Source organism: Diabrotica undecimpunctata, chromosome 3 (assembly GCF_040954645.1).
Source record: "Diabrotica undecimpunctata isolate CICGRU chromosome 3, icDiaUnde3, whole genome shotgun sequence".
NCBI classification, from domain to species: Eukaryota; Metazoa; Arthropoda; class Insecta; order Coleoptera; family Chrysomelidae; genus Diabrotica; species Diabrotica undecimpunctata.
Window position 1 is genome coordinate 18,104,499 of NC_092805.1, and position 25,770 is coordinate 18,130,268.

General features: G+C 33.7%; 1 protein-coding gene across 1 annotated transcript in view; it reads right to left on the bottom strand.

Annotated features, from left to right (window-relative positions):
* Positions 1-18,473, bottom strand: part of LOC140436505 (cytochrome P450 4C1-like) — a 31,175-nt gene extending 12,702 nt beyond the window's left edge. The window contains exons 1-3 of the mRNA XM_072525379.1: positions 18,239-18,473; positions 4,156-4,265; positions 454-544 (exon numbers count right to left, since the gene is read on the bottom strand). Of these exons, the coding sequence (XP_072381480.1) occupies positions 454-544; positions 4,156-4,265; positions 18,239-18,389 (352 nt within the window). The 5' untranslated portion in view covers positions 18,390-18,473. The remainder of the gene's footprint in view (positions 1-453; positions 545-4,155; positions 4,266-18,238) is intronic.
* Between the last annotated feature and the right edge of the window lie 7,297 nt (positions 18,474-25,770).

Sequence of the window (25,770 nt, forward strand, 5' to 3'; positions counted from 1 at the left end):
ATTAAAAATGTGGCCACTTTTTGACTCATTAATTATTATCCATATATTCTTCTAATTTTAAAGCATGTAAAAATGTGAGTTTGATTAACTACGTTATGAACGTAGTGATCCTGCAGTGGGATCCCGGCATTAAAAGACTATCGTTGTGAAGATATAAGAATTAAAATGATACTAGGGCGCCATCTTTAGAGAGGTCTAGCTATCTTAAAAAGCATTTTTCGATAAGGTCATAATGAGGTCACGTCAAATAGACGAAAAATGAGTTTTAGAATTTGAAGTTTTCTTTTGTAAAGCGCGTTTATAGACATCCTATGTAACTAGATTGTACAAAAAACAATTATAGGACAATAAAATCTTCATCTAATATATTTTATTAGAACCAAACAAATCGTGTCAACCAATGGAGGAATATTAGGAAGGATATAGGTACCTGACATGTAATCTTATACATACCATTAGTTACAAACAGGCCATCTCCTATCCAGTCCTTGAAGAAATCATATACGAAACTCTTGTTAATGTGCACTTTGCTATTTAGAATTGTCTAAAAATAATTTAAAAAGTAATGTTAAGTAATATACTTATTAATAGTAACTCCAGTAAATTAATTTCTACGAAAAATTAAAAATAATTCATAATTAAATGTAAAGTTCTTCTTAGTAAGTCAAAACGAAAGGGTCAACAATATTAATTCTTAGACAAGTTTCTGCGCCGAAATGAGAAGTCCACCTAAAATACAAGTCCCACAAATAAGAATTAAAGATCTCTCGTTCTTTCACTTAAATTGTGAATCCTGATTCAAACTATTTTAACAGTCATAGATTTTTTATATTAGGTTGAAGTATATTTTTCTTAAGTATACTGATATATAAGAGTAAAACCAAAATAATATTACAGCAGATAGGACTCAAACTAATGCAGGCACAGCCGCTGAATCGATTTCAGATCAATCTTCTACGCCGCAGCTTAACATAGTGTAGCTTATATATACATAGTAGTCTATCAGCTGTCATAGCTAAGTAAATCCATTTTAAAAAATTTTGCGGTTTTTTAATTATCTGGTAAATAACTTTTAAAATTAAATTTGAATCCGCTCAAAATTAAAGGATCAATTCATTTTTCCTTCTTTTTCATTTTAAATTCTGCTCATTTAAGTTTGAAGATTGGGCTTTCTTAAGCCTTATTGTATGGAAAAATACACCCAAAGTACCTTTCCATATCGACATCCTCATGCAAAAGGGATGGGGAAGAGGGAACACACAATCCATTCTGTTATCCAAATGTTATCTAGCACCGTTTAGGACATATTGCTTTATCGGCATAGAACCTTTAAATTAAGCCTTATTTAACAGTGTTTTCTAGTCTATCATCTAGTAAAGACATATCATGTCGCCATGGGACATTATCAAAAAGTTATCTACTTGCTAAAATACCACTCTAAAGCAGTAAAGACATAATTATGGCTGCTGTGGCAGGTGCTAGAAGACAACAAAATTCCACCGATTTATATAAATGCAAGTAGGATAGTAACAATGTAATAGAAAGTATAAAGAACTCACAAGTGAACTAAGACGGAGACAAACATAAAATCTAACTGATTCTGATAGAAACATAATCTTGGACAGAGTAAAATAAGAACACGAATAGAATACACAGAGAAACATTAAATACAAAAGAGATAACACCTTTGAGCTAGAAGAGGAGTTAAATGATTGACCAAGAATATTACAGGAAGTTTATTCTGCAATATTACAGCTAAAGGGTGGTGAAGCAGCTGGCCCCGATAATATACAAGCAGAACTACTCAAACTAATGGACAACGAACCAATAGCAATAATCGCAAAGGTATTCCACAACATATACAACTCTGGAGAAATACTAACAGAATGGCTGAAATCTGAGTTTATTGTACTTCCAAAAAAACCAGGAGCCGAAAAATACTGTACGTTAAGCTTCTATCTTTGCTATCTGCTTAATTATTCTTAAGATAATCCATAAGAGAATTTACAAGCTGTATAGAACTCAAGTTTCCTTCAACCAGTTGGGGATCATAAATGCTGTTGGTACGAGAGAGGCTTTATTTTTAGTACAAGTCTTACTCCAGAGATACAGATGCGTCAATTGCAACGTATACGTATGTCTAATTGATTACGAAAAAGAGTTTAATTGAATACAAGACGCCAAGATGATGCAGATACTAAAAGAAACAGGAATTAACAACAAAGATCTGAGAATAATAGGAAACCTTTATTGTTGTGGCCGAAAAGAAAATTAGACTGGAACCCGACGCAAAGAAGATGGATAGGAACATCTGCTACAAGATAGAAAACATACATAGGAAATGCTATGATAGACAGATACCTCAGAGTGTCTGGGGACTGTCAAGGTGACTGGGAAAGTAGAGTGCTGTGAAAGACGCAAACGGTGAACTCATAATGGGAAAGAGCCGAAGAAGAAGAAGAAGAAGAAGTAAATGTTATATATTAATCCTGTATTGGAATAGTAGATACTTCAGAAAAATTAGACAGGCTTGGGCGAGGTTATGTCACGTCGATAAGCAGCTTCGAATGTCCACGCTGCTATGATTAATTGAATTATTTGTAACCGTTTTATAAGTAAATAAATAGTTATGTTTTGTTAGTCTGTGCTTCATTAAATACACGACAGTAAATTTAATATTATCTTAGCGTCAACATATAACACGTTATATAAACTCATGGACACAAATATCGAATATTTTGGAATTTTTTAATTCTTTTTTTGTAGTCACTATTATTTCAAAATAATTTTAGATTACTGATTTTACTCTATAGTGGGCTGATGTACTCAATTGGTTTGAAATATTTTGACGTTTATTTTGAAGTTTATTCAGCGTTTAGTGTCATTCGTACATTTTAAAAAACCTTCTTCACGTAAATGAAAAACCATGGTAATTCGGTTATTTTTAGTTTAATCTATTAAGTTTAATTAAATATTGTTTTGATTGAAGTAAGTTTAAAACAAATATGCCACCAATTCGACACTGCGATGAAGCCCAAGCAGCACATATTGTAATTTTGTACGAGGAAGCGTATTTGCGTCCGTGCGTGCGATATACGGAATCTCAGGAGTAGTCAATATACAGTTTCAAATATTTTAAGAAGGTACCATGAGACAGGCAATTTTGTACGAAGGCCTGGTCAAGGACGCCCAAGGTGCATAACCGCAATTGATGACCATTTTTGGTTCTTAATTCTACAAGAAATCGCTCATTGACATCAATGCACCTCAGAAATGGGCTAATAAATATCAGACAAGTTAATGTGAGTTCAAAAACAGTTAGACGAAGATTAAAAGAAGCAAACTTAAAGCCAAGACGCCCTGCAAAAGTTCCTCGTCTTCTCCAAAATTATAAAGCTCGTCGTTTAGAATTTGCAAGAAGACATATTCATTGGAATATCGACAACTCGAAAAATGTTCTTTTTACTGATGAGACCAGAATAATATTATATAATCCAGATGGTCGAAACCACGTCTACAGAAGAGTTGGAGAATGACTCGCCACTTGCAATCTTGCCCAGACCGTTAGTTTTGGAGGTAGTGGCATAATGCTTGGGGAGGTATTAGTTGGGAGGGACGCACCGCACTTGTGGAAGTGATTGGACGGATGACTGGTGATGCTTACGTTCAAAATATCCTGCAAGATCATGTTTTGCCATATGTTGGTTACATTAGATTTGACAGATTCATGTTAATGCACTATAATGCTCGACCACATGCCGCTGCCATGGTGAGTAATTATCTTGATGAGATCTAAATCCAATAGAGCACATGTGGGATAAGCTAAAACGCTGCATACGACAAACAAATCCCGTTCCAAATACGATAGAGCAGCTTCAGCTTGATGCACAGGATAATTGGAATGCAGTTTCCCAAGGGTATATCCAAAATTTACTTGCAAGCATGTCTAGAAGGATACAAGCAGTAATACGAGCTAGAGGGGAATACTCGTTACTGAACATCCACTTGTTTTAAATAAAAACACCTGTTTAAGCAATTTAAGTTAGCATTTAAGTTTAAAAAAAAATCTTATTTACCTTGGATTAAGCAATATTTTTTTTGTGTATTTTAAAAATATTAAAATGTTAAAAAGATAAAATTTAAAGTTGTACTTACTTCTATATCATCAGGGCATATCACATAGACGACAACAATTTCAAAACACCATAATTTAAATAGCGGATAAAACTTTTTGGCATTTATCCGATCTCTTAACCATAATTCCTCTGAAATACATATAAACAATTTTATTTACAACTATTAAATTATGAGTTAACATTATTAAACTGCTTTTGGGCAATTAATAGTATTCATAAATATAAAAAACAGCGAGAGTTATTAATTAACTCATTAGTATGTAAGTAGATAAGAGGAAGATTATCAATCGTCTGAAGACGAAGAACAAGGAGGATTTAAAGCAGGTCGTTCATGTACAGATAACATCTTCTGTCTTAAACAAATTATAGAAAAGAAAATTGTGACAAAGAGAGAGTTACATATGACTTTTGTAGATCTTGAGAAGGCATATGACACAGTCCCGCTAAATAAACTATGGGAAGTCCTGGGAACAACAAACATACATCAAACATTGGTTAGTGCTCTCAAAGATCTATATTATGGTTCAAACTCCCAAATGAAATTCGGAAACCTCTTAGCTGAAAAATTTGCAGTTACTAAGGGTCTCAGACAAGGATGTTGTATCTCTCCGACTCTATTTAAGATTTATATCTCTGCAGCTCTGAAACAATGGAAAAGGAAAGTCAAAGGAATGGGTATACAATTGAACGATCAGGATTACATATATACTTTACAGTTTGCAGATGATCAGGTGGTGATCCCAAATGACAAAGATGACATGGAATACATGCTTAGAAAACTAATCGAAGAATACCAGAAATGGGGATTAAATATCAATTTAGAAAAGACAAAATACCTCTCAATTGGAGCTGAAGCAGAACAACTCGATATCGATGACAATCAAAAAATAAATCCATGCAACGAATATAAATATCTGGGCGTCATCTTCAACCGTAGTGGAAAAGACGAACGAGAAATAGAACATCGAATTGTACAAGCACGAAGAGCTATAGCATGTTTGAACGGAGTTCTATGGAGTAAAGAAATATCAAAGAAAAGAAAATGGAACATCTATGAGACAATGGTTAAAACTAGCCTACTTTATGGAGCTGAGACATGGAGAATAACCGAAAAATATAAGAAAAAGGTCGAAGCCACAGAAATGGATGCCATCAGAAAATCGATGAGAATATCAAGAGCCGACAGAATACGGAATGAAGTGATAAAACAACAAATGGGTATAGAGGGCACTATAGTTGAGGATATTGAGAGAAAACAGCTCATATGGTATGGGCATGTGAGCCGAATGGGGGACGAAAGATTGCCTAAAAAAACGATGATGTGGCAACCCCCAGAGAAGAGAAAACGAGGAAGACCACCACAGAGCTGGAACCTGGGAGTTAGGAAAGCGATTAGCGCTCGAAATCTGGACGAAGACCTAACTCAAGACAGAATACAGTGGCGTTTGGGAGTCGGACAACGTCGTAAGACGTTATAAAAAACCGAATATATATATATATATATATATATATATATATATATATATATATATATATAGTATGTAAGTCACTGTAACTACTATCTAACCATTGTTTTATTTAGGATAAGAAAATATTTTTCATATACTTTTATCTATTAAAAATTGAAGTGAAAACTGGCTGATTTTTAGAACTTTTGTCTGCAAGTTATATCATTATATTTTATCAAAAAACTTTTATCCAAAACGTTTAACTGCTTCTTTTCAATTATACAAGTATGTTTTTCGATACTACACAATTTCAGCTACAAATTCCACTCAATAGCATCTTCATGGAGGCATTTCCCCTGGCGTACAATCTTTTGTAATGTAAAAGTTGAAATTTAGCGTTTTTAAGGCATATTTCAAATGTCTCATATTTGTTACCAAAACTTAAAACCGAAATTTCGTGTTTGAAAGATTTGGCTCTAAAAGTGGAAATTCTATAGTGACCAGCCAATAAAAATGATAAATTTTATGAATGAAAATCATAAAAAGTGCTCAAAATTGCTCAACGTTTATTTATTTAACAATTTATATATATATATATATATATATATATATATATATATATATATATATATATATATATAAAAATGTATATATATATATGTATATATATATGTATATGTATATATATATATATATATATATATATATATATATATATATATATATATATATATATATGTATAAAAGCGCTGACACAACGAAAACGATAAAAAATGGGAAATAACAATATGTCGGCCATGTAATGAGACATCAGGGAGGTATAACCTTTTACACCTCATAATACAGGGCAAGATCACCGGAAGAATGGGCCTAGGCAGAAGAAGAAAATCCTGGCTCGGAAATCTCCAAGAGTGGTATCAAAAGACATCCGCTATGTTTCGATCTGCCCCAAACAAAGTTATTATTGCTAATATGATCACCAACGTTCGGCAATCGAGTAGGGTACTTAACCCTCCTTTCCACGGGTGACTTTCTTGTGACACAAATCCACGGGTGGGGTCTATCAGGACCTAATTTTAAACATCCTATTTCTCATCAAAAAAAAATTTTTTTTTTAATATTTTTAAGGAAACTTACTGATATAACGTTGTACTACCTAAATGTACATATAATATGTGTATCAATATGTATTGGTATAGTTTACTGCGAAATAACTAACACCATTATTTTTTTACAAGAGTTTACTAAAAAAATTATGAACGGCAAAATACAAAAGAAAAATATAAAAAAAGACAACATTATTACTCTATATACTTACAGTAATACAAGTAAAAACTAAATATCCAAAATTAAAATTTGAAACAGAAAATAGAGGGGGTTAAATAATGTTAATTTTAAAATTAAAGACAGTCAAGATTTCCTTTCACGCAAAAATAGTCTATGTATCTGTTGATACGTATTTCGCTTTAATAAAGCTCATCAGAACAGTTATTCATAGGCTTTCTCAACGTGAAAATTAATCTTTTCCTGTCTTTGTGAAGCAACGATAAAATGGCTTCGAAACGGACGCAATAGCGACATCTGATATTAAATCCGTAAAATAGTTTCGAAACACAATTCAGATAACTGCCTTAATCTGAACCTTCTATAAATGCAAGGTATAACAGACGCTGATAAAGATGTTAATAGAGACATGGGGAATCTAAAATTTGCATTCCACGACATGTCTCCTCAGCTAAGCAGAAATCGTTAGCGAATTGGTTTCTTGTACTCATACAGAGTAGATCCGAATAAAAATAAAATTAAAGACAGTCAAGATTTCCTTTCACGCAAAAATAGTATATGTATCTGTTGATACGTATTTCGCTTTAATAAAGCTCATCAGAACAGTTATTCATAGGCTTTCTCAACGTGAAAATTAATCTTTTCCTGTCTTTGTGAAGCAACGATAAAATGGCTTCGAAACGGACGCAATAGCGACATCTGATATTAAATCCGTAAAATAGTTTCGAAACACAATTCAGATGTTAATGTTAATTTTGTTTCTATACAATCAGCACAACACGCTTATATATGTTCCATACAAAACCAGTTTTTACACAATTGGCAAAAATGTCTAGTTTTTCTTTTTTTACAATACTTACACATCCCCATTTTTTTGGGGCTGGGTCATCCCTCGTCGTTTGCTCAATTCCAGAAAATTTTGCAGCAAGTAACCGTGATGTTCTCGGTATACGCATATTTGGTGCTCGTATTTTCATTTTTTTTTCTGGACTACCGCAATTCCTAAAGACTTCAGAAACAATTGACGAGAAGACCGAAATTCTGCATTCGTATTATTGAATCTTAGTATATAATAAATGCATTTATAGCTGCAATGTTAGCCAAGCCATAGCATAAAACAAGAAACGCCCACTCACGGGTGGGGTCTGTCAGGACACTTTTACAGGTAGCAATTGAAGGAATTCATACAATTTCACCAAATTATGCTAAAGTGTACTATTCATTGCCATTAAAAGGTACACCGAGTGTAGAAAAAAAAATACAACAAAAAAATTGAAAAAATTAAGCAATTTGATTTATAGCTGTCCTGATGGACCCCATCCGTGGGAAGGAGGGTTAAAGAACGAGAATACTCTTAAAATGTAATACAGGGAAAGTCAAAATACAAATTCGCAGTATTTTTAAATGCATCATCCGGTATTTTATATGAAGATCATAAACTCAAGTCAGTATAGTTTAATTTGTGTCTTCTTCTTCTTTAGGTACCGTCTCCTCTAAGGAGATTGGTAATCATCACAGGTATTTTCACTTTTGAGATTGCAGCTCTGAACAAGTCGACGGAACTGCAATTATACCACTTTCTCAGATTGTTGAGCCAGGAGATGTGTCTTCTTACAATACTTCGTTTTCTCTGTATTTTTCACTGCATTATGGTTTGTAGCAACACATATTTATCCCCTCTCATAACGTGGCCGAGATATTGTAACTTTCTTATCTTAATCCTATTCATGATTTCCATTTCCTTTGTCATCTTTCTGAGGACCTCAACATTTGTTATTCGGTCTACTCAACTTATTTTTAATATTCTTCGGTAGGTCTACATCTCGAATGCTTCAAGTCGATCGTTCACTTTTTTCTTTAAGGTCCAGGTCTCCACCCCATACAGCAGCACCGAAAACACATATGAACGTAATATTCTTATTTTGAGTTGCAAACTAAGGTCTCTACTGCATAATACTTTTCTCATCTTATTAAATGTTACTCTAGCTTGTCCAATTCTCATTTTTATTTCTTCTGTATACTCGTTATTTTCATTAATAATTGTATCAAGATATCTGTATTTTTTACTTTTTCTATTGGAACCCCTCTTATGTTTAAAATATGTCTTGTTGTTGTGTTTTGGAAATTGTCATACATTTTGTTTTATTAGCATTAAGCGTTAGTCCGCTTTCCTCACTAGCATTTACTACATTATCTAAAAGTGTCTGTAGATCTTGTATATTCTCTGCAATTAGTATAGTATCATCGGCATATCTGATATTGTTGATGGGTCTGCCGTTGACTTTTATTCCAATTGTTACATTTTCGAGTGATTTTTTAATTATTTCTTCCGAATATAAATTGAACAATAAGGGGGAGAGTATGCAACCTTGCCTTACGCCTCTTTTTATCTCTACTTCCTCCAAAAGTTATTTGCCTACTCTGACTTTTGCTGTTTGGTTAAAGTAGAGATGAGTTATTATTCTAAAGTCTTTTTTGTAAATGTGTTTATCTTTTAGTAACTGTATAAGACGGTTGTGTCGGACCTTATCGAACGCCTTATTGTAATCAATAAAACAAACATAGAATGGTTGGTTTACATCCATACATCTTTGCATGAGGACGTTAAATCCAAATAATGCCTCTCGTGTACCCATGGCATTCCTAAATCCAAATTGGGTTTCAGTGATGTCTTGTTCCACTTTTCTGAAAATTCTTAAATGGATAATTTTTAAGAATATTTTTAGTGTGTGACTCATTAGACTAATTATACGGTGGTCATTACATTCCTTTGCATTAGGTTTTTTTGGTAATGTAATAAATGTTGATTTGAGCCAATCTCTCGGAATAATACCCGTATTGTATATAGTATTATATAAGTCTACTAATACATTGATCTGATCTTCTGATATTAATTTAATTATTTCAGTTGAAATTGTGTCAGGCCCCGCAGTTTTATTAGATTTTGCCAGATTTATTGCATGTATTAACTATTTCATCCTTAGTTATATTTGGACCTATATCATGTTCCTCGCAATCATTCATGCTATCTTGTTGTATCCTGTCATCCTCAAACAATTCTTGTACGTATTCTCTCCATCTGTTTAGTTTACCTTTGATATCAGATATTATTTTACCATTCGTATCAACCAGGGTGTTACTATTGTTGGACCGTCTTATATCTGCTAATTCTTTAATTTTTTTGTGCAATTCAAAACTGTCATGATTTCTCTGGAGTTCTTCTATCTCTAAACATTTGTCGTTGTACCACTTCTCTTTAGCTGCCCGTAATTTTATCCTGATCTCCTTGTGTGTGGCTTTGTATTCGTTTACATTTTTGTTTTTGTATGATCTTCTTTTGTCCATTAGTTGCCGGATCTCATCTGTCATCCATGGAGTCTTAGCTTCATCGATTTTGTGACAACTCAGCGTATCTTTAATTGGCATCATTAATGTGTTTTTAAATGTTTCGTTGGAATCTTCATTATCATTGATTATTGTTTTGCTTAACTCTTCGTTAATTTTCAACGTTAGTTTTTCTTTTATATTCGGGTGTTTTAGCAGAGTGCTTATTTGTTGTGTCTTTTGTTGATTTTTTATTTTCTTTAAGTGGATTTCGAATTTTACGATTACTGGATTGTGGTCTGATGATACATCTGTTCCTGGATATGTCTTTGCCGATTTGATGGAGTTACAGTATCTCTTATTGATAAGGATATAATCTATTTGGTTTCTGATAATTTTTTCTTTGCTATCCATAGGTGATTTCCATGTATATAATCTACGTGGTGGTAACTGAAAGAATGTATTTGTCGCTATCATTTCAAACTCCTGACAGAATTCCGTCAGTCTTTCCCCTCTTTCGTTCCATATTCCGAGTCCGAATTCACCAATAATGTCTTGGAATTTACCTCTTCCTAATTTGGCATTAAAATCCTCCATTTTTATTGTTATATCTCTATTATTGGTGCTGTCTATAATGTTAACAGTGCCCATTGTTATTGTTATATCTCTATAATTTGTGTCAAATGCCTATAATTAATAGTTTTGGAGATATCTTAAATATTAGTAGAAAAAGGCTTATTTTATGAATTAAACTTATTATATTTACTAATTTCCTATTTATCTTAACCATCTTAGCAACAGACAAAAAATAAAAAAAATGAAATAAAGAAATAGTTGTTTTCATTGTAATAGGTGTTCCCTGTTACAATACCCTTCTAAATGAGCTCCCATACAGTCGATTAAGAGTTGAGGACGGTTTTCAAATGAGTTTATTGACAATTGTTAACGAACAATATTTTTATTTTTTCAGCACTTCGGCTATTCATACATTTTTATGTTTAAATATCTTTCAATAATACTTCTTTATAAGTAAATTAATTCATGGTTAATTCACAGTGCAAGTCATAATTTATACATTTATGTGCGAATACAAAAAATCAACGATTCATTCAAAAATGTGGAAAATTAACATACGGTGACATCAGAACTGGAGGAAGATAAAGATACTATAAAATATTATGCTGATTGACGCAAAATTATGATATTGAAAGATTTGGTGAAGACAGTAGGATGTTAAGGTTGCATATTTTAACATAATTTCCATAAGTAATTTAAATTTAAAGTTAATGCTTCAACTTTTAATGTTATTAATTGATAAATGTGTTATAGATTTTCATTACAACATCTATGATATTTAAAAAGGAGCTAAGAGTTTTTGTATGAGAGGGATATATTAATGTTGATTTCATTGTACCTAAGCATTGGACCCTTATGATAGTTGTACGTTAATACGCAATACATAAGTAATTAAGCAATTAAACAAGAAAATAGACAGAGGAATTGTTTTGACAATCTTGGTGAGTATTTCGTACAGGCTTGGGATGCCAGAAGAGCTCTACGTCAATTTCGCTTAGCATTTACTTTCAGAAATATCAATATAGATATTTCAGGGTGGCTGCAGTCATAAAGAATGGAGTAGTAGAACAAAATAAGAGAAAATAATCAGAGATCATCAGATCTACCAGAGTCCTAAATACGTAGGTCAAAAGCAGCAATGGAGGACTATAAGGACAAGAGGCGGATAGAGAGACGCATGCTTAGAGCAAAGAAAAGAATTTTTTATAAACAACTTTGACATATCAAAGAAATGAATAGCATAAATGAAAGTAGGATGTTATATAGAAACGTCATTCACATGATTTAATTTCTGTAAATATTTTGTAAATAAAATTATATACAAAATACTGCTGAGGCCGGTCTTCACATACGGGGCGGAAACATGGACTCCGCATTCTTATTCTTAGCGTGCTTGTCCGTTCCGAACGTTGGCGATCATCTTGGCTATGATGACTTTGTTGGTTGCTATACGAAATAGCCGTGTTGAGGTCTTTCTATACTATGCTCTCAGGTTAGCAAGCCAGGATATTCTTCTTCGCCCTGGTGCCCTTTTTCCTTTAATTTTACCTTGCAAACTGCATTGAAGTAGCTCATATCTGCCTTGATTTCTCATTATTTGTCCTAAGTACTGCAGCTTACGGCTCTTCACGATGTTGACCAAATCCGTAGTTGTGTTCATCCTCCGCAGTACTTCTTCATTGGTGACTTTGTCTGTCCATGGTATCTTCAGGATCCTTCTGTATGGACAAAGCTCAAAAGCCTGAAGTTTTGATAGAGTTTCCGCCTTCAATGTCCACGTTTCTACTCCGTACAGAAGCACTGAGTACACATAACATTTAAGGAGCCTTATTTTTGTGTCTAGGGTGAGGTCATGGATCTTGAATACAGAACTCATAGTCAAGAATGCACTTTTTGCCTTTCCGATGCGACATTTAATCTCTTGGGTATTGTCCAACGACTCATTAATTATAGTTCCCAAGTAGTTGTATTGTGAGACACGTTCAATTCTCATTTGGTTTACATACAGATTTGCTCCAGTTATGTTTTCCTTGCTGATGATCATTAGCTTGGTTTTGCTGGTGTTTATATCCAGTCCATATTTTCTACTTGTTTCCGTTATTTTGTTCATTAAGTTTTGCAGCCCTTCTATAGTATTGGAAAACACTATTGTATCATCTGCATACCGCAGGTTATTGAGCTTGACTCCATTTATTGAGATACCTTCATCAATATCTTTTAGGCCTCTTCAAAAATGATGAAATGGACTCCGCATACTATCATACACATCTGCAACAGATACTCCGCAAAATATTTAGAGCTATAAACGTTCAAGAGCAGTGGCGCAAAAGATTTCATTTCGAATTATACCAACTCTTTAATGAACCAGATGTCGTAACGTTCATTAAAATACAGCAACTTAGATGGTCCGGACACATAATAAGAATGTTTGAGAACATGATTATTGCTAAAAAGCTAACGACAGGAACACCTATAGGAAGAAGAAGCAGAGGCCGACCGCGAATTAGGAGGTTAGATGGAGTTGAGACCGACTTAGGGATACTAGAGATCAGAATATGGCAACACGTTGCCAGAAACCAAACAGAATGGTGACTAATCTTAGAGTAAGCCAGAATCCACATATGATCGTCGTGCTAAAGATGATAATGATGAATTATTTTCCCATGAAATCATTTTTTTAAGACCACTCACTTATTTATTTTTACTAACCGTTAGATTTGTCGTATTTGCCCGTAATAAACCTTTCTATAAATTGACCGCTTTAATACTTGTGCCGTACGGTCTGCTTGAATCTTTGTACTGTCCCCTAGAAGGTTTGACCGAAAATATACCGTTATTGATTTAAATATCTGTACCGCCACGGCTTGTTTGCAAAATATCCCATTAGGTCTATCCACCTTGCTCTTTTGACCAAACTGTCACCGAATTTGTCTGTAAATATATAAACTAATTCCTTTTTACCTAATTCCTATTTACATACATACCAAATAATGGTATATCCCTATGTAAATATTTCTCTATAAACAGGAATATCTTTTCGAGTTCGACTAGTGTGTTTTAATACCACTGTCAAAGGCTAAGATATTTCTTAGACCTTTTTGTACTTCTTTATATGTCTATCTTCTGTTCTAGTTTCTAGTTTCTCCATTTATTGAGGATCCAAAGTCAATCCAACGCATATCCAACATTACACCAAAGTCAATCCAACGTTGATACAAACGTAATTCCAGTGTTAGTTCAAACGTAGTCCCAGTTAGTTCCAAAAGTGATCCAAAGTTAATTCCAAACGTAGTCCTAGTTAGTTCCAAAGTTAACCTCAAGTTGGGAATATGAGTCTCTCCTAATTCTGCGGCCATATTTTTCCTTGTTCGGATCCTTTGTACCCAAGAGTTGACTACACCGTAGATCAACGTCCAGTGATCTACTTTACAGCTCAATCTGAGTTATTGCAAGAACTGGGTTTCTAAAAATTCATCATAATTTATCTTATCAACCCCAAACGGAAAAGAAAGGGAAAAATCTAATACTGGCAAATAACTTTTGTCATGTGGAAGAGCATGTAATTAAAAAGAATAATAGTAAAAGTTATGATATAAAACTTAGTCATCAAGCAGCCTGCAGTTAGCTTGAAGCCTTTTGATATATCTTTAAATTAAATTTTTCCTATTTCAAATGTATAAAAATGAGATTATGTGATATTTACTTTTTCATATTAATAGCACGAATCCATCTTTTTCGTTTCTCTAATTTATATGTAATCTTTTAATTCTTATCTTATCTAAACCTATAAAAACTACACTCACTATGTTTGCTATTATTAGCACAATTAAATCCGCAACATGTGTTTGCACCCATTTTTGATAAAATTTATGCTTAGAAAGATATGTCCAATTTTGTCATATTTCGCCGCTATGCACGCTGGCATCGTTTCAAGGTACCCCTACCATAGTTACGCACGGAGCGAATATTTCCTTTTTTTGTCAGTTGCTATAAGTGAAGTTATTTCAAGTTAAGAAAGTTACACAATAATACGAGAGACTGTATTTAGCCGTTACTTCTTTTAAATTTTTACTAAAAAAAATATTTGAAATAAAAAATGTAGCTGAGATCATTTTAAATAAAAATGTTTATAAGCACTTTTTATGCAGAATAAATCGTTCTCTTAAAAACAACTACATCCAAAACCGTTTTCTTGGATGCATCTGTCTGTTAAACGATTAAATAAAAACATTAATTTCTGCGATTTTTATTCAAATTTTAAATGTCTCATATTTGTTGCCACAACTCAAAATTGAAATTTTATGTCATAGGTTTTAAAGATTGATCTCTAAAAATGGAAGTTTTACTAACGACTGGTCTATGAAAGTGAGAGTCATGAAGTAAAAAATGGTAAAAATCGCGCCACATTTATTTATTTAACACCTTTATAAAATCTGAGTTTATTCTCGGCAAAATACAAAAACTGCATACGAAAGCTGAACTCTTTACCTTTAAAACGCATTTTGGATCAAAAGATATCGAATTTTTACCGTCCAGCTGATACAAATTTTATTGAACATTGATTTCGTGTGCGTACTGACATTCAAAATTGACGGTAGCTTCAAGCGTTGTTTCTAAGAGAACAGTTCATTCTACGCAAAAAATGCCAATAAACAACTTTATTTACAATTACCTCAGCTACATTTTTTTTCCATAGCTAATGTTAAAGTGTTGCTATAACAACTGTTTTGAGTACATAAAGTATCACTTTATCCGCAAGGGTAGATAAAGTGACACTTTAACAGCAAGAGTAGATAAAATGTTTTAACTTTTTTTTATTCAATAAAATTTACAAATTCAGACACATTAAGAATTAAAAAAAACTGAAATTTTACAATTAACATTATTAGAAATATCTATTTTTGGATCATCACAACTTGTACTCGTTTGCTTAAATACTTGATTCGAGGTACTGGATTGATTTTCTGGTCCGCTAAGTATACACTTGGATACAGCAATCTTATTGCTTATTGACTCTTCAATGTAAGATTCTGCAACAGATGACGATTTCCATCCACCTAAACGTTTAACTTTTAATAGATCAGCTCCAGAATTTTCGAACATAGTAGCTGAAGAACGACGGAAACAATGCCCCGTGTACATTTCTGAATTTGCAAGTTTCAAAAAATCTGCAATCTTCTTGGGGATATTATATATAGTGTTAATCCCCACCGGTTGAGTAGTGCACTTTTGCTGTCGGTAATTTACAAAAAACTTACTGTGAGGTACGTTTTTGGGGCGCAAGGTAATATACTTTCTCACAATTTTCAAGAAACTCAGTCCACTTTTCTTGTCAGTAATACAAAACGACCTTTCCTGCTTGGTTTTAGTATCAGATAATGAAACGATTATCACCGATTTTCTGTCGTCCACGTTAAACACTTCTAACTTGTACAATTCATCGGACCTAGTCGCTCCATGCACACAAAAAATAGCAGTAACCTTCATCAACAAATAGACGTCATCAGGAGTTTCTGTCAGAAATTTAATAATGTCATCTGACTCACTTTGTTTCCTCCACTCAGGTTTTTTAGTAAGGTGGTTAACTTGCTGAATTTAGAAATGTCACAATTTTCATTCACCAACAACGTACGCTTCAGCATCGAATAATACGACCATAATGACGATGGCATCGCTTTCTTCGACTTTTCAGAAAAATACGCCAGAAGTATTTTTTCACTCACTCCATTGATATTCTTAATGCTTTTCCACTTTTTAAAAGACTGGTATTCTTTCTCATACATCATCCTAGATTTTTGTGGCAACAATAAACTTTCTGCTTCCAACGCTGCATTTTCTACATCTAATGGCAGGTTTTCCTTTTCTTGTGTCAATTCTTTTTCGTCCATTTCGTATTTATTCACTTTGTACAGAAAACGCAACAATATTCTCCGCAAAAACCAAAACGTAACATTTGTTTGACATTTGTTGACAGAGTAATTCATATCCCTAGCAACGGAGCAACACAATTGTGATTTTTGTGCTAAAAATTACAATTTTCTTTGAAATTCTATTTTTCACCTGAACTTGCTATAGAAAAAAATGTTGTATTGCACACGACGATAAAATCGCATTATTTTCTCGAGCATAATTAGCGTCTCGACTGACGTCTCGACGCTAAAAAACGCTCTCGAAGATAAAGTACAATTTTATCGCCTTGTACAATAAATAACTATTATTTGAAATATTTTTTTCTACAGCGTATAGATCTCTAGCAAATCGATTTTTTTGCGTTTTACCCTCCTACGAGGGGCTTTTTAGAGGGAAACCCGTGTATTAAAGTGGTAAACTTTTTACATCTTTTTTGGATTCCCAAAATTAATATTATCGGTAAAATTCAGCTTGTTCGTACGAGTTGTAAGGGTAAAATTTCTAACGACTGAACTTGAAGCAATAGGTAGAACTAGAAATCAGATGGAAATTAAGGGTTAAAACCAACTGATATTTTTCCTAAGCATAAAAATTCTTCAGTTTTTAATGTCATTATACTGAAACCGAAATTAAAAGGAAGCCTCTGTTTCGGAAACATATTTCCTGATGTCAACCAATATGTCGCTGTTATTGTCTACGTTGTCTGGACTGATCTCATTGAGATGTTGCCCGGTTTAAGCAATTTGCGTAGTCTTCGCTTTATCAGTATGTTATCTATTAGATATTCTTCTTCTTCTTCAAGTGCCATCTTCGTTCCGAAGGTTGGCGATCATCAGGGCTATACGTATTTTCGAAACTGCTGACCGAAACAATTCGTTGCTGCTACAGCTATACCATTCCCGTAGATTCTTTAGCCAGGAGTTTCGTCTTCTTCCTATGGACCTTTTTCCTGCTATTTTCCCTTGCATAATTATTCGAAGCAGTTCATATCTTTCGCCTCTTGTAATGTGTCCCAAGTATTGCAGTTTTCGTTTTTTGATCGTAAATATGACTTCCTTTTCTTTATTCATTCTTCTCAAGACCTCGACATTTGTGACTCTCTCGGTCCATGATATTCTCTATTAGATATTAATCCATGTTAAAAGATGCACTTTGTTCCCAATACAGACACAGATTAAAATAATGATGGTTTGAAAATGTGAATCTATTTGCAAAAGATAAAAAGAAAAAGCCTTACTCACAATTATAATTACGATCTTTTTGATTTAATTTTTTATCTTTTGTAAGTCTTTTCTTTTTTCATTTTACCTTTTGTAGATTGAAATAACTTCTTTGCTATTTAAATATACTTTTTTAAATTTAAATGTATATGCGTTTAATTGCCGAATTGAAGATGAGTTTTAAGGAATGTTTTTTTTGCACAGCTTAATGTAATTATAAATTTAATATCAGTTTATCTAACAAGAATGACTACTTATAGAGCAAGAGTAAAACATATTTCATAATTTATTATTCAATGTTCGTAGATAAACATTAATTTATAAAAAAAGAATCACTTACTTTCAGTAAATATTCTGTAGTGGGTGCCAATTATAGGAATCCCTTTAGGTCCTGGAATTTTCCAAATATGCTTCCAGAATTGTGCATGTCTTCTTCTTCTTTCAAAACAATATAAAAACAACAATCCTAGCGCTATAAATAAGAGTAACATGGTCGTATTAATTCTAAGATTTACCAACAATAAAATAATTCAAAGATAGTTAACATCTACCAACACATTGTGTAGTTCCCTTATCAATTCAATATATAGTCGTATGTCAATGTAATATGAATGTATTTCCACATATAATAATCTGCATAGCAAATTAAAATTTTTTCCAAATATTAAGTACAGATTTTGATAATTATTTCAAGTTCACATGAAAATTTCATGACAAGGTGATTGGCTTCATAATTAATTAAAGTGACTCATATTTACAGCGCCCGTATAAAGATTTTAAGTTTCTCCCCCATAGGCTATTGATTATGTTCAAAAACATAGGCTAAAAGGAACTACAATAGAGAAAATGATCATAACATAATGTGATTGGCGAACTTATCTCGGATACTTTAAATCCTGAATACTTGCAGAAAACGTCATTATGAAGAGGAAAAATAAGTGTTTTTTTTTTCTGTAAAGCAATGCGTATACTAACTATAGTTATGAAACAAAAAAGAAAAACCGCGTTTTTTGCTTTGTTCAAATGGTGACCTTCCGATAGAAAATTTAATTTTGAACAACTTTTATGTAGATATTATACAGTGCTAGTCAAAAGTCCGTTCCCCCTTGGTATCTTTTGAACGGTTATACTTATAATAGTGAAATTTGGAGGGAGGTAATAAACAGACGTAGGCTTCTTAACTAGTCATAACAAGTGACGTAATAGTGACAGATGACGTTACAGCGCCACTGTGACAGATAATTTTAAATAGAACCTTATGGGAAGTGATACCTCGTTTGAAAGGTATTGATAATACCTATTTAACCATACTAATTTTATTTGAGTTTAAGCTCAATTTGATGAATAAATTAAATAAATACTAAAATTTAGTTTCGCATTTAATTCATAAATTAAAACCTCCGCCTCTGGTTACTTGTCAAAAAATTGACGTTTTTCAATTCTCTAATTCTTTTCACGTCAACGTCAACTTTTTTGAAAATTAACCAGAGGCGAACGTTAGAATACTTATTAATCAACCTACAAAACTACCTGCCAAACTACAACCATTTTAATATACCTAGGGCCGGTTATTCGAACGCTAATTAAAACCGAAATATTTAATTAAAATCAAATATGTCAAATTTTGAGGTTATATTGACTGATTTATTTTATTCAATTTTATTATTTTGCGATTTAATTTAAAATAAACCATAATTAAACTCTTTCTGATGTTAATTTCATGTTTTTATTTATAAATGAATAATAATAATAAGAAATTTTTAATAATTTTGACAGCTGCTGTGACGTATTTGCCTGTAATTAAATATCTTATTACAATCAAGTTTTGATTAGCGTTCGAACAACCGGCCCCTATTCAATCAAGCTAATTTTGTTTGGATTTAAGATGATTTTGAAGAATAAATTAAATAAATACTAAAGTTCTAGTTTGGCATTTAATTAATAAAAATTCTAACGTCCTCCTTTGGTTATTTGAGGAGGTGTCAATCAAAATCAATCATGCCCATAAAAATCAAAAAATAAGTTAGCAGCTGTTTCATAATATAAAGAGTGAATCCTATTCTATGGTGTTTTCGGTTTCGGTTAAAAAAAATCATGTCCTGTTTAAAATGAATACACAATATTAGGTTCCCAAATCAAATGAAATCATGTCCACAGTTGGTTTTAATCATACCACCACATGTCCATTCAGCTAATAGGAGTGCCCTGATTTGGTCACGTGATTTGACCATGTCAACACATTGTCTGTGTTTTCCCTCTAGGTTATGTCGATAGCGAGTATTGAGTTTGTATTGCACTGTGGTTTAATTTTAATATTATTATAGTAGTTTTTATTAAATAAAATTGAAATTTTCCATGGATGAAGAAAACTTAGTGAGAGTAGGCGATGCCAATGAAGGATCTCGTAAAAATAAAAAGACTGTGGATAAAAAAACTAGAGCCAAGCTTAAGCGATATAGTACTCCAGTGGGATGTCGTGTGTTTGTTCCATGTAAACACATGAACAAAGGTATGAAATGTGCATTAGTTAGGCCTATAGATGCTATTTTTGTTCGAAATATCCTCTACAAAATACCTGACAAAAACACGCAAGATAACACCATTGCCAGTTGGATAAATCAACGTAACATAAAGCGGCGAAGGCCTAGGCCTACCTCTGAAAAATCAAAGGCTAAAAGTTTTAGTGTACAATATTCTATACTTTCATCAACCGGTAAAGTTATACCTGTGTGTAGGAAACTTTTCATGCATATTACCATGGTGAAGGGAACAAGATTGACTAATATTTCTAAAAAGGTGAAAGAGGGAAAGGCTGTTAAGGATCAGAGGGGTGGCGATAGGAAGAGTCACAAATCTGCTGCGAACAAGGAATCAGTCCGCCTTTTTTTGAGAAATTTAAGAGGAAAAGAAAGCCACTATAATCGAAAAAAATCGAAAAGGATTTATCTTGGTGCAGACTTAAACATTAAGAAGTTGTGGCTAATATACAATGATTCTGTACTTGATAATCTTAAAGTTAAGAAATCTATGTTTAGGAGAGTTTTCAATGAATTAAATATCGGATTTTCATCACCAGCTTCTGACGTTTGCAGTACATGCAATAAAATAGATCTTCAGCTGAAAATTGAGAAGGCTAAAGCTGTGAAAGACTTGGTAGTGGTCAACCAATTTATGATGGAGAAAAGAATACACAGATTAAGAGCTAATGCTTTTTATGGGCTCTTAAAGGAAAACAAAGAAAATGAGGTTACTTTCTGTTTTGATCTCCAGCAAATTAAAGCACTTTCCAAAACTCCTATTCAAGACGCGTTCTATAAAAGACAATTAAGTTTTTACTGTTTTTGCATTGTAGCATCAAACGCACAAAACCCCATATTTTACGTATGGACTGAAGAACTTGCAGGAAGGGGTGCGACCGAAGTTTCATCTGCACTTATAAATTTCTTGAACTCCGCTAATTTTTCAAATGTAACAAGACTGAATCTGTTCTGTGATGGGTGTGCCGGTCAAAACAAAAACAATGCCGTTGTTCACACATTAGTGTATTACTTAGGATCAGTGCAAAATGCTTTAGAGAAGATTATTCTAACATACCCTGTTCACAGGCATAGCTTCCTCCCCGCTGACCGGGTGTTCGGAAGGGTTGAAAAGTTACTCAGGAAGCAGCCTACCATTGCAACAAAGGAAGAGTACTACAATGTATATAGTTCTGTTGGAGAAGTACGGAAACTTGGAGAGGATTGGGGATTGATTGATGCTAAAAGTTTGGCTACACGATTTAAAAACATTGAAATGATATCTGAAAAGAAAAGGATTTTTGTGAGGAAAGAGAAAGCTGTCAACCGCAATGGACAAGAACTTACTGTTATCAAAGTGAAATCGGCACAGAATTTTAGGTTTGAAAGTGATTTTGAAACCTACAACAAGCCTCAAAAAAAAAGGCTGGCATTCTGCAAGGTCGTTCTCAACTCCTGTAGAGTCACTTCCACTAAGCAATATAGTGAAAGCAGCTAAGAAGAAGGACGTGGAGACGTTACTTGTGAAAATGTATGGTGATGACTGGCGGAAACATGACTTTTTATCTTGGTATAAGACCATAATAGTGGAAGTCCAGGACGACGAAATTGATGCTGACGAAGTGGACGAATCCTGTGATTGTCTAGAACCTGACATTGGACTACACATTTAAACATTTATATTTTGTGGAGTGTCGTTGGTAAATGTTAGCCATTTTTCAAGATATTTTTTGTAACAATACAATAGATATTTTAAGTAGTCTAAGAGTTTTTTTATCAACCCCTTCTATCAACGTCCATGAAGTCCAATCAAATAAGAACATGTCCTTTTTTTAAAATGTATTTACAGGTTTATTTATACCTTCAGATTTGAAATATTTGCTAAGAGTCAGTTAATTTCAATAAATAAAATGATATATGCTAATTTATCCGATTTTTCATGTAAGGTTATTTACTAATACGTTTTTTGCGATTTCCCTAAAACTTCTTAAGGTGGACATGATTGATTTTGATTGACACCTCCTCATTTGTCAAACAAGTTGACATTTGCCAATTCTCTCGTTGTTTTTAGTTTGCAAAATCCTTTATAGCCCAATATTTAGTTTCTGCTTAGTTTAGTAAATTCTCTAGTTACTTTTAGTTTGCAAACGCGTTTATACCTGAATATTTAGTTTCTGTTTCTGCTTAGTTTAGTCAATTCAAGTTTAGTCAAGTTGTTTTTAGTTAGTTGCTCTTAGTTAATATTTAGTTTAATTATTGTTTAACGAACGTTTAAATTTTTATAGAGGCAGAATGGCAGGTACTTTAGTCTTACTTTACGTGAGTTCCATCTTTGTTGGCGAGCCACAAATCTTCGAGAGAACATCGATGAGGACAGTTTCTGGAATTAAGAGGGTGTTCCATATTCTGTGTTTCTCCACAGTCACAGTTCACATCATCTTGGTTTATTTTTCCCCATTTTGCCATGTTTGATCCATGGACTGGCCGGTCCATTGAACCTGGGGAAGAGGAAAATACTCAGGCGGTTCATCCTGTACTGTTCCAAGCTTTTCCTGGATTTTAGTCGCTTTAGTGGTGTTCGAGCTTTGTATAGGGCATGCCGCTCGTCCGCTATCTGTTTAATTTTCTCTATGTGCTCTGCAACGCCTCTGTGTAATGAGGGTTCTGCAAAACCTGCTGCTTTATATAGATTTGAGAGTGGCGTTGGTTTCATGCACCCCGTTACTATCCTGCATGTCTCATTTAACACAGTATCAACTTGTTTGGTGTGGGCAGATCTGCCCCAAACGGGGCACGCATATTCAGCATTTAAGAAACACAGCGCCTGTGCCGTTGTTCTTAAAATGCCAGGATTTACTTCCCGTTATGTTTCTGAGTATGCTGTTTCTAGTTGTTACTTTCCTTCTCGTTTTTATGCAATGTTGTCTGTAGGTGAGGGACCGATCCAGAGTTACTCCAAGATATATGGTTGGTTTATGTGTTCTAATGTATTACCATTCCACGCAATTTGGAGTATTCGCTTAGCTTCCTTTGCGCGAAGGTGAAAAGCGCCGACTTGGGTTTTAGAGGGATTGGGTCTCAGAGAATTCTGCAGTTAGTACGCTGTCATTGTTTTTAAGGCATTTTCGAATTTCTTCTCCTTCTTCTTCTTAAAGTGCCTATCCGTTCCGGATGTTGGCGATCATCATGGCTATCTTTACTTTATTTATTGCAGCGCGGAACAGTTCAGTGATAGTCGTGTTATACCACTTTCGTAAATTTTGAAGCCAGGAAATGCGTCTTCTTCCCGGTCCTCTCTTACCATTTACTTTCCCTTGGAGAATCAGCTGGAGAAGGCCGTAACGTTCTTGATTTCTCATTACATGTCCTAGATATTCCAACTTTTTAGTTTTGACGGTCATGAGAATTTCACATTCTTTCCCCATTCTACGCAGGACCTCCACATTAGTAACTCTGTCAACCCAGGATATACGTAAGATGCGCCTATATCACCACATTTCGAAAGCTTCGAGCCGATTCATAGATGCAACAGTCAGTGTCCATGCTTCCATTCCGTAGAGCAGAACTGTAAATATGTAGCAGTTCAATAGACGGCATTTTGTTTTTAATGATATGTCTCGACTGTTGAAAATGGTTCTCATTCTAACGAATACTGCTTTTGCTTTTATTATTCGCTGTTTAATTTCTGTTGAGTGGTCCCATTGGCTATTTTAATTGGTGCCTAGATATGTATATTGCTCGACTCTTTCGATATTCTGTTGGTTGATTGTAAGATGAGCGTTTAGTATTGGTTTTTTACTAATTGTCATAAATTTGGTTTTCTTTATGTTAAGAGCTAGTCCGTATCTGTTGCTGACTTCTGTTATGCGATTTGTTAATATCTGTAAGTCATTCAGATTATCGGCAAAAACTATAGTGTCATCTGCATATCTAATGTTATTCAACCATTCACCGTTTATTAGTATTCCTTTCGCACAACCGTCTAAAGCTTCCTTAAATACCCATTCAGAATAAAAAATGTTGAACAACAATGGAGACAAAATACAGCCCTGTCGTACTCCACGTTCTATTGCAATTTTATCAGTTAACTGGTCTTCTATTTTGATTTTGGCCGTTTGATTGTAGTAAATGTTTCTGATAATTCTAAGATCTTTGTTGTCAATTCCAATTTCTTGCATTAGAGTCATTAATTTGTCATGTTTTACTCTGTCAAATGCCTTCTGGTAATCTATAAAGCATACGTATATGTCACAATTCACATCCCTGCATCTCTGAAATAGCACCTGTACAGCAAAAAGGGCCTCCCGTGTTCCCAGAGCATCACGAAACCCGAATTGTGTTCTTGCTAGTTGTTCCTCACATTTTGTATATATTCTTTTGTGAATGACCTTTAGAAATGTTTTAAGTAAATGGCTTATAAGGCTTATAATTCTATAGTCTTCGCACTTTCTTGCATTGGGTTTTTTTGGAAGATTTATAAAAGTTGACACTAACCACTCTTGGGGAACCACGCCCGTATCATATATACTGTTAAATATATTTGTCAACCATTTTATGCCATCATAGTCCATAAGTTTTAAGAATTCTGAGTGAAAATTATCAGGGCCTACTGCTTTACCATCTTTTGTGCTTTTGATGGCATATTTTACTTTTTCGACTGTAAATGGTGGTCCAGATTCGCAATTGGTGTTTGTTGTAATACCAGTGTTACTTCGTATATCTTCAAAAGTTTTTTCTACGTATTTCTCCTCCACTTCTTCAAAACTGTTTCCATGATCACATATTGCATGATCGTCAGCATAGAGGAAGTGCTTGGATTCGGTCGGCGTAGGTTGGTCGTTTGTGTATATATTGAAGAGCATTGGCGTACTGTAGCCGACAAAGTAGCAGCTGTGTTAATAAATTGGTAAATGTGGAAATAATTTCCATGCAGCGGAACGTCTTTTTAATGAGAGGTACCCAAATCGCCCTATATCGAGAGCTTATTTGAGGAAGCTTCTTCGGAAGTTTAAACAAACATGTAGTGTTCAAGAAGTCAAACGATCTGGTCGACTTGGTAGTGAATGGTAGTGAACCCTACTTCTTCTACAGTCCAAGTTGCATATATCCATGGAATCAGTCAAAAGACTGATCATAGATCATGATAACAGCATCGAGTGTTAGCTGAAAACAAATTTCATCCATACAAATTAAACATTGTGCACCAACTTTCAGATGATGACCCCGACCGAAGACTAGAATTCTGTAAAAATATGTTCAATAAAATTAACCAACAGCCAATTACATGAAAACAATTTGTTTTAGTGACGAAAGTACTTTTTCTCTCAATGGAAATGTTAACACACATAATGTGAGG